Source organism: Triturus cristatus, chromosome 5_2 (assembly GCF_964204655.1).
Source record: "Triturus cristatus chromosome 5_2, aTriCri1.1, whole genome shotgun sequence".
Lineage (NCBI taxonomy): Eukaryota > Metazoa > Chordata > Amphibia > Caudata > Salamandridae > Triturus > Triturus cristatus.
In genome coordinates this window covers 1,057,978,220-1,057,988,798 of record NC_140588.1, presented here as the reverse complement: position 1 = coordinate 1,057,988,798, position 10,579 = coordinate 1,057,978,220, and the positions used below count along the sequence as shown (strand labels likewise).

At 42.7% G+C, this 10,579-nt stretch overlaps 1 protein-coding gene across 1 annotated transcript in view; it reads right to left on the bottom strand.

The window, feature by feature from the left end:
• Nucleotides 1-1,201: 1,201 nt before the first annotated feature.
• LOC146829662 (galactose-specific lectin nattectin-like) overlaps nucleotides 1,202-10,579 on the bottom strand; it is a 49,618-nt gene continuing 40,240 nt past the window's right edge. The window contains exon 5 of the mRNA XM_085608333.1: nucleotides 1,202-1,786. Coding sequence (XP_085464459.1) covers nucleotides 1,677-1,786 — 110 coding nt within the window. The 3' untranslated portion in view covers nucleotides 1,202-1,676. The remainder of the gene's footprint in view (nucleotides 1,787-10,579) is intronic.

Sequence of the window (10,579 nt, the reverse complement as noted above, 5' to 3'; positions counted from 1 at the left end):
CATTACTCCAAATCTATTTACCTTCTACCTCTAAACCGTGCTCTGTCTAATTGAATCCTTCGATCTCTCTACTACAGCTACCCCCACTGCATGCAGATTATCTTCAAACTGGAATTGAATTTGGACTTTGACATCTTGCTATTGGATCTGTCTCCTTGCTAACTGGAAATGGCATAATTGTGGTACCCCTCCTAATGGGACATAGCACCCACATCAGTTTCATGGATAGAGCAACAAGGCTGTCCACCAGAAAATCGAGTACGAAATGTCATGCGACCAAAATATGGAGCACGAAAATATCATGAAAGTAAGTATGTGCAGCTAATTATGTTTACTATACATGAATCCACATATGTACCGTAACAATATTTATATCTGTAGAGTTAAGAATAGTGAACTTAAACTTACCTGTAAGTTCTTACCTTCTCAATATTTCAGGCCTTGATAATTTTGCCCCATAATATTTTTGCCCTCGATTTTCTGACTTACAACCAGAACTTTAGGAATTATGGGATTGTGCAGCTGTGATGTTTTTCACATAATTAAAGATTGGCTACATTTGCCACATAATTCATCATCTGCTGCCTTATCTGCAGATTTTAACAAAAACATGTTTCTAGCTCAAACGGTTTAACAGTTGCTAAAAATGCAGCGACCTGTTTTGTCGCGCAGTGGAACGCTCTTTGCAGAGGTTGACTGGTCACCTTTCTTTAGTTGTTGCTATATGTTTGGGTGTTAAACTGATACTAATGAGATGCAACCAATGCCCAGACAGTGTTAACAAGCATAAAAATCACAAAATAATGAAGTAATGCTATTACAAAATGTGCTGCGTTGTGCCGCATAATTTGCATTTTCTGGCCACATAATTAACTCAGCCTTGCCGTATAGTTTGGATCTTTCCTGCTGCATAATTGCAGTGGCCCTGCTACAATGAAACAACACGATTGACAAGACGTCCTCCTAGTATTGTTTTGACAAATCTTTCCTTTTCTAGTTTTTACTCTTGAGCTACCATTGAAGTCATGCTCTCATGTCAGGAGTGTACCACCGTTATCTACATCAGTGAAATAATTCTATCCTATAAATAATTAAATTGTTCCTCGCATATTCGTTTTCTATTTTCAGACAATACTTTCATTTGTACTGGCTCAAGAAAGTTTCCCATTTATGGCAAATAAAAATCAAATTGAAAGGATGATGAGATGCTAGCAAGCATTTTATTAAGAGAATATGCAATGCAAACAGGAGAAAAAAAAGCAATGTGCGCAGACAGATTTGATCTTTTCCTCTCACAGAGAAGAGCGCTTTCTAAGTTTGTGGTAAATCTAGAATTTAAGATTGCCTCTTGAGTGCAAATTGTGCTCAGACCTGGGGTTTTTCTCCACACAAATTCCTCCACGCATGAGATGGAGACATCTGCGTGGGGAATCAATGCTGAAAGTGGGATACCACATTGTTTTACAGATTAGTAAGGCCAAAATTGCATGTTATTCCCCATTTGGACAGGAAAAGTTCAGATTTGTATTGGAAAGTACCACTGGAAATGGCTCGACTGCGCGGTATCTGTAGTTCTTTGCGGAGTTTTTACTGCCCTGTGGTGGGAGTGCATTCAGGAAAGTGGTTGATAGTTGAAGCATCAGCATGAGGGCTTTCAGCATCCACGGAGCGGATGATTAACAGAGCAGCTTCTCTTCTCCTCTGACCTGCTCCTGTTTTGATAGGCGGTACTCGCACATGAAGGCAAGCTTCGATGCACAACTCAGGTCGTTCCACGTGCCGGTTGCTGGAAGAGAAAGCCATAGTGTCATGTGATGGAGGGAAGAGGGATTTAAGGCTTGAGAAGGTTGTAATGGATGGAGAAGGGAACAGAAGCCTGGAATTTGCTACGGTAAGGACTAAATGGAACAGCATCACTGAAAATAAGGTGATGGATGCACAAAGAGTCAGTGATTTAAAGAAAAGACTGGCAGTGACCCGGAGAGTGTTCAGGAAGTAAGAGTAGCGATGAGGACCATAAAATCGGCAAGCTAGAATTGTCCAACAATTCATACCTACCATCAATTCTATGTTTAGGTGCTCATCCCTAAATATAAAATATAGAAAGTACACACAAAAGTACCCTACTGGAGTCCCCTACTTTCTCCACCTCTCTCGTCTAAACTACTGTACTTCCTCTCACCTCTGACATCTGTACCCTGCCCACATCCCCACCTGCCTGCCCGTACCCTTTCTGTACATACAGTTCCAAGGCCATATTCTGTGCATGGTCCTGTTCTTCTGTAGGTAGGTTTGCTCTTTATAAATGTCCCACATGAATGCTGAGAGGGTATGTGTCTTCGTGTTATCACAGACAGACTTGTCAATCTGCCATTGATTGTGGCATGCATCCAGTCAACAAACCTACGGAAAACAAGAGAAGCACACACTCCTTTGAGGGAACCCGTGGTAAGTGGCTGTGGGTGCTACCATTGCATTATCTAGGGGAAGGATTTATGAATCAGTTACAGTTAAATCCTCTGACTATGCATCTGTAACCTCTGTTTATTCTAGAACTGCATTTCAACAAGAGGAGTGTACCAAGACAAAGGGGCATATCAACAAGGCGGCGATAAAAAATTATTGCCGCTTTTGCGTCCGTTTTCAGTCGAAAAGCTGCGATAATTTTATCGCTTTATCAGCAAGGTCACGCTATCGCGTGAATCCTTGCCTCACGCCCTTTCCTGTAACGCCCACCTTTGCATCTCTAATGAGATGCAAAGTGGGCGTTCCGTCCCAAAATAACTGGAGAAATGTCGCTAACTGACAAATCTCCAATTATCAATGGGCACGCTAACAAGCATCGCAATAAGAAAAGTAGCGCTAACCTTGGTTACCGCTACTTTCCTTACACCTGCTTTTCCTTTGACTAAACAATGTTAGTCAATGGGTGGTGGATTATAGGGCTGAGACCACCCAGCCCTATCAACAAGGATATCGCCACTTTCCATGGAACATCGCTGGAAAACCAGCAATGTTCCATGGAAAACATCGCTATCACAGGAATAATTATCGCCATTGCGCTATGCGTTGGTAATACAGCGCTAGCATGGCGATAATTATCTGCGATAGCCGGCGATAGAATTCCTTACGCTAAGGGCGCCCATCGATAATTATCGCTGCCGCTTGTTGATATGCCCCAAACGTCTTTCCAGCCCTACTCAAATTAATTCCAGATTACTGGCAGCTCCGAAATCCTTCTAGTATGCCAGCTATTCTGCCAACGGTTAGTGTACCCTACAGACTCAAACTCAAAATACAGACATTCAGAAAAGGCAAAGCAACAAAGCAGTAAAGTAACACAGCCTTGCATACTAGAGCCAATAATTCACCGGCTTCGCGATTCAAGCTGGCCACCTCAATCAGACAACACCTCCAATCACAGCAGTGCTTAATTTGAGCCGGTGCTTTCCAGTGCTCAGCACCAGCACTTAATTGGTTTCCGGTGCTCAACACTGGCACCTAATTGTCACCACTATTCTTAGAACAGTCTACCACATGTTGGCGCTGCTCATCTAATTTAGGGATTAGCAGAACAACGGTTGTTTAGGAATACAATATAGATTAAAATTGCTGATTCCTGCCTCCCCAGCCATTCCTTTAGCTTTGGTGACCTGGAATAATCTGAACTGTCGCATTTACATGCAAGAGAGATATTTAGTAGTTGTTTTGGCAGCGATGACAAGGACGATGGGTGGTGCAAGCTGCAGTGGCCTCCTCGCCAGAGACCTGGCACTTAATATTTTACAAATCAAGCACTGAAGGACAGACAAGTCACAGTTTTCAAGCTGAAGGAGGTCTGTTGGCATGGAGCAATGCATGGGAGAGAAGGTGGTTTATGACTGCAGAGTTTGTCCTTGCAAATTCCAGAAGATTTGCACGCCCTGAAGAGAACATTTCAGACTGGAGGATGAAATAGGAACAGTTACCCACAATTACAACAATAGAACATTACATGGAGAGGGTTGAGCTGATTAAAAAGCTCGATGACCCGTATTGTCTCCCCGACTCCTCTATCTGCTGATTGGTGTATGGAATAAGGTACTCTTGCTGCTAGGTGCTATAAACTATTTCTTCGAGTTATTGTTCCATGTTTGTTGCCCTTGCAAAGAAAAATGCGAGTTTTAAATAAAAATAATAAAAACAAAATCTCACCCCAAGTGCTGTCACATTGTTTGTGTTACAAGTGAACTGAAGTTAAATAAAGAGGATGATTAGGCCAGTCGGGCTGGAATTTGCCAGAGTAGTGAAAAGTGCTGAAGTCTCTTTGAGTTCTTCATCAGATAACTTTTTACTATTGTGTACGTGATATGGTTGCATGCCAGGATATCAACCACAACATTATTGTTCTACAAAAATATCACAGTTAAAAGATTGACACCCAAAATGTCGACTTTACATATAGTAACATAAAGTAAAAGAATATCGACAAAAAAAAATAATGATCCAAAATATCGACATTACATTTATTTAATTGTAATAAACATTATTGCAGTTTAAAAATAAAGGTAAATTATTTGTTTTAAATGTCCTATATTAAAAACACGTGAACATTAGTGTATTAACTTAAAACTATGTATTCTTAAGAATACATGTATCTTTAAAATAATTATAGCAATTAATAAATAAAAACTAATTCTAATATTAAATTATACATTCCAATAAATGTATTATGCAAACAAATATAATTCCCAAATAAAAAAATATATAATTGATTTACATCAAAAACTAAAACACTGTGTTATGAGTAATTATGAATAATTTAAAATGTGAAAAACATTTTACATTTATTAAATCATTAGAAATATATTTTAAAACATTAGTAGTCTAACCTCAATCAAAAAAATGGTGGGGAATTTGCGTACTTTTGAGGAATTGGAGGGTGTGAGACTCCTCCAAGTCCTCTTGCACCAATGCTGGTGATATTGTTCAGAAATTAGATGAATTTGATTTCTTCATGACAAATATATTTTAAAAATATGTAACTAAAACACATATTTTATAAACACTAAAGCACTTAACAAAAAATAGAAACTAATGACAAAAACACAATAAAAAGAAATAAAATAAATCATATAATTAAAAAAATAATATGTTTAGGTCTCGCCTGGCGTTAGAAGCGTGCATGCGCTGCTCTCGTCATGGTGAGGGCCTTTTGGAATCGATACGGATTCCAAGCGTGCACGCGGTGGGGCAGAAGATGTGCACGCGGGGACTGGATGCTTTCCTGGCGGCGTGACACTCTAGCTACTTTTTTTTTTGGCATGCCGCCAGTAAAGCATCCAGTCCCCGCGTGCACATTAAGAGTCGGCAATGTTTGATTGTGCTCATTGGAGCGAGTGTTTGCATGCTTTTTTTTAAGGTCTGTTGTCACTGAGATCTATTTTTGGCTACGTGAAACGGTTGTCACGTGCGTTAACCAAAATAATAGCCAAGCGTTCTTGTGTTTTTAGTTTCTAAAAGGTTCAATGTGTTGTCTCAGCGAGTGGCCGCGGCGAAACAAGTCAGCAAAAATGTATTTCCGCCGTAAATCTGCAGCTCACAAAGGTCTACTATAAATAAAAGACGTTTTACTGTTCAACTTATTGCACGTCACTTTCAGGACACGCCCCCAACCCCAGCGAAGAGTGCAGGGGGCCTTGTTGTGATGTTTCATACATCCCTACTGTGACAAATAAAGCAGCAACGCACTACATTGTCTGAAAACTCAGCCAGAGACAGTCACGGTGTTCGTTATCTTTCAAATATTATTGCATTTTAAATATTCTCTTTCATTACAGTCCTTCTTTTTCGACCCTTCTAAAAAACGAAGAAAATGCCAAGGCCGCTTCGTTAGCCTCTCTTAATCGTGTGGTGTACCTTTTACTCACACTGCCTCATTGTTTATCCCTGGCCTGCCTGACCCAGACAGGGTGACTTGCTGAGCGGTTCTATAAGGGATTTGTCATTGTTAGCATTTTCACATGTCAATTAATGTATTTTTTTGCCTACTTTCAGAAAAGCACTTGGCAAATATGATTGTGTTTGTCCTCGTGTTAAATCAGTCCATGCAGCTTTCCCAGACGGCCTGAGCCTAAGCGAACTAGAAATAGTCCCTGCGATGGGCTGTAAGAGCTTTGCACCCCTTGCCACCTTAGAACCCAGCCACCTGATCCGAACCCTCTAGGCGTTTTTTCTACGCTTGCGGATACAGCTGTAGTGAGACATCACTGCCTTAAAACGTTTGCCACCAGTGGGAAGGGACTGCAGGGGAACTTGTATCCTCCTTGCACCACCACGTCCACCACCACCGCCACGTCCACCACCACCACCACGTCCACCACCACCAACACACCACCAAGTCCACCACCATGTCCTCCACCACCACGTCCACCGCCAACACCACCACCATGTCCACCACCACCATGTCCACCACCACCACGTCCACCACCACCACCATGTACACCACCACGTCCACCACCACCACGTCCACCAACACCACCACGTTCACCACCATGTCCACCACCACCACGTCCCCCACCACCACCTACACCACCACCACCACATCCCCCACGTCCTCCACCACCACATCCACCAGCACCACCACCACGCCCACCACCACCATGTCCACCACCACCACATCCACCAACACGTCCACCACCACCACCATGTCCACCACCACCACCACCACCACGTCCACCACCACCACGTCCACCACCACGTCCACCACCACCATGTCCACCACCACCATGTCCACTACGTCCACCGCCACCACTACCACCATGTCCACCACCACCACGTCCACTACCACCACCACCACGTCCACCACCACCATGTCCACCACCACCTCCACCATGTCCACCACCACCACATCCGACACCACCACATCCACCACCACGTCAACCACCAGCGCCACCACGTCCACCACCACCACATCCACCAGCACCACGTTCACCACCACCACATCCACCACCACGTCCACCACCACCACCATGTCCACCACCTCCACCACCACCACCTCCACCACCATGTCCACCACCACCACCACATCCACCACGTCCACCACCTCCACCACGTCCTCCACCACCACGTCCTCCACCATCACCACATCCACCACATCCACCACCACGTCCACCACCACCACGTCCATCACCACGTCCACCACTGCGTCCACCACCACGTCCACCACCACCCCACTATTCGGAACACATCTTAACACCAACAGAAAGAGACCTACCGAACAAGGGCCAGGAAAATGGTGACACAGGACTGAAAACAAAATCCAATTTCATTCCATCACCTAACACCATACCGATCGAGGTTGCTGTATTTGAGCAGGCAATGTTCAAGGACATTGAAGTCCTCGAAGAAGAAAAGGTATTCATGAATACCAATAAAAAAGAGTTTGAAGCACTAGTGACTCTGAAAAACAACGAAAAGATCATGATCAAGACGGCTGACAAAGGCGGGGGGTAGTACTCCAGGACAAACCCGCCTACAGAGCTGAATGTCTACGCCTTCTTAGTGACATATGTAATTACTTACCACTGCAAGACGACCCGAAGGGCAGACTAAAGATCACAATTCAAGAGATGGTGAAGGAAGCAGAAGAGAGCGGACACATCAGCAAAAAAGAGGCACAATTTCTCACAACTTCTACAGGCAGAATTCCATATTTCTGTACCTTCCCCAAAATACATAAAAACAGAATACCACCACCAGGATGCCCTATAGTATCGGACATTGGCTCTGTCCTCGAACCACTGTCTAAATTTTGCGACTTCTACCTACAACCTATTGTACAGGCTACCACCACCTATCTTAAAGCTACCAAAGATCTTCTCGGACAAATCAAAAGTCTCACCTTTGATCCCAATACATCTTTCCTGGTAAGTCTGGACATAGAAAGTCTATACATGAGCCTACTGCAAGACAACACACTCAGGGTGTTGGAAGTTTCACTAGATACCATCAACTGGGAACACAAAACTCCAAAATCCTTCATCCTGGAATGTGCAAATCTGGCATTAAAAGAAAACTATTTTGAATTCGAGGGACAGCTGTACCGCCAAACATACGGTACATCAATGGGCAGCACCTTCGCCCCTAGTGTGGCGGGGTTGTATGTCTATAACTTTCAAACCATGCACCTATTCAATCCCAACAATTCACCAATAACCAATATACGATTCTACAAGAGATTTATCGACGATGTCCTTCTCATCTGGGAAGGTACTGAGGAATCTCTTGAGTCTTTTTTCATGTGGATAAATGGTCGAGATCCCAACCTTAAATTTACCCACACCAAGAGCCGGAGAACAATCACATTCCTAGACTTAGATATTTTCCTTGCCAATGGAAAGCTGGACACAAAAACACACTTCAAGACCACTGCAAAAAATTCTCTGTTACATTATACCAGTTTCCATGCTCGGACTCTCTGAGAAAATCTGCCATATGGACAGTATTTCAGGCTACGTAGGAATTGTAGCAATCTCCATGATTACAATGATCAAGCAGAAACTCTCTCACACAAGCTGAAAGAAAGAGGTTATCCTAAAAAGATCACTGAAAGGGCAAGGAAAACGGTGCACAATCAGAACAGAGAGGCAATCCTTGACCCAAAACCATCAACAGCTCAATCTATTCCTCTCACCTGCGTGACTACTTTCAATGCCGTATCTAACAAAGTATCCAACATCGTTCAAAAACATTGGAAAATACTTAATTCAGGCAACCAACAATGGGAAAAACGTTTGTTTTCATACCGAAAAGGAAGAAGCCTCAAGGATAGTTTGGACTCGATCAGACCGCCACAACAGACCAAACAAACCAACACCATACAGAATGCATGGGGTCTTCCAAGAATAACAGGTCATTTCCCCTGCGGGGATTGCAGCGTGTGCCACTTAACAAATTCCACAAAAACTCTGAAACTGGAACCTGGCAAAGTGTGGGAAATACGTAAACACACAAATTGCACCACCACCAATGCAATATACCTAATCACGTGCCCCTGTAATTTAAATTATGTTGGCATGGCCAGTCGGAAAGTGAAGACACGTATCTGCGAACACAAGAGTAATATTCGGTGTGAGCGAAACACAACGCCGATGACAAACCACTTCCTAGAGAAGGGCCACACCACAAATGACATGGAATGGTCCATTATTGAACACCTGGAAATCAATACCAACAACGCCCAACAACAACTTCTGGACAAAGAACAGCGATGGATATATCGATTGTCCACCCATCTCCATGGGCTGAACGATAATATTCCATGGAACAGCCTAAATAAATGACCCGGCCCACACCCTGACCGGCAGACCTCTCTGCTATACAACCACTCAGAAATAGGTTAAGATCTGCAAACAAGAAACTCCCTCTGAGTAAACAATCACAGGGTAATAACAGCCTCTTACTAATAGTGTTCTTTGTTATCCATTCGTCTATTTTTAATATACCCTGGACCACTGGGAATAAAGTAATATCAGTTAGAGACCCAGAGGTATTTTTAACACACCACTTCATCACACTTACACACACAAAAAAAAACAGCTCCACTGTAATCAGGTGTCGCAGCACGGCTGAGTAGCATCCGGCTACTCAGCTGGGAACCCGATGATGAAGCATGGCACCAACTAGGTTGGTGTGTGAGGGTTCTTCTACAAAACCCTTGCGGTGCCAGGCACTGCAGTGTTGGACATACTGCTAGACAGGTCCGTCCCAGTTGATTATTAATAGTTACCGAGGGACAAGGACGGCCCACACAAGGTCCTAGCTCTCCCATTTGTTTATCTTAGGATGTGAGACTCCACCAAGTCCTCTTGCACCAATGCTGGTGATATCGTTCAGAAATTAGATTAATTTGATTTCTTCACGACAAATATATTTAAAAATATGTAACAAAAACGCATATTTTATAAACACTAAAACACTCAACAAAAAATAGAAACTAATGACAAAAACACAATAAAAAGAAATAAAAGAAATCACATAATTAAAAAAATAATATGTTTTTACATTAGTATCCTCAACATATCTGACAAAGTCTCGGATTAAATAAATAATAGTAATATAACACCAATCCCCCCCCCAAAGTTAGAAAAAAATAATAAACAATTCAAAAGCAACCATGTAATTATTTTTTTAAATACATATATTCGGAGTGGAGGCTGCTTGGGGTCCAGATTTACTATTCTAATTACAGTTCAACAGCTGCATACTTTGTGGGTTTCAGATACAGTATTCCAACTCTAGTTTAACAAACACTGTGGAAAGTGCATAAACAAAGCGGAGCCAGTCCAACAAATGTTAAGGAAAGTGCACACGTTGGGGGGAGGGGGATTTGCTATTCTAATACGAGTCTAAGAAACATAATGGAAAATGCATACATTTGGTGCCGGAAGATTTACTATTCTAACTCTGGATCACCAATTGTTGATGACAGTGCATACATTGCCTGGGGTCATATTTACTGTTCTTACACCATTCTAACAAACATTGGGGAAAGTGCATGCATGGGTGTGGGGCAGACTTAGTATTCTAACCCCAATCC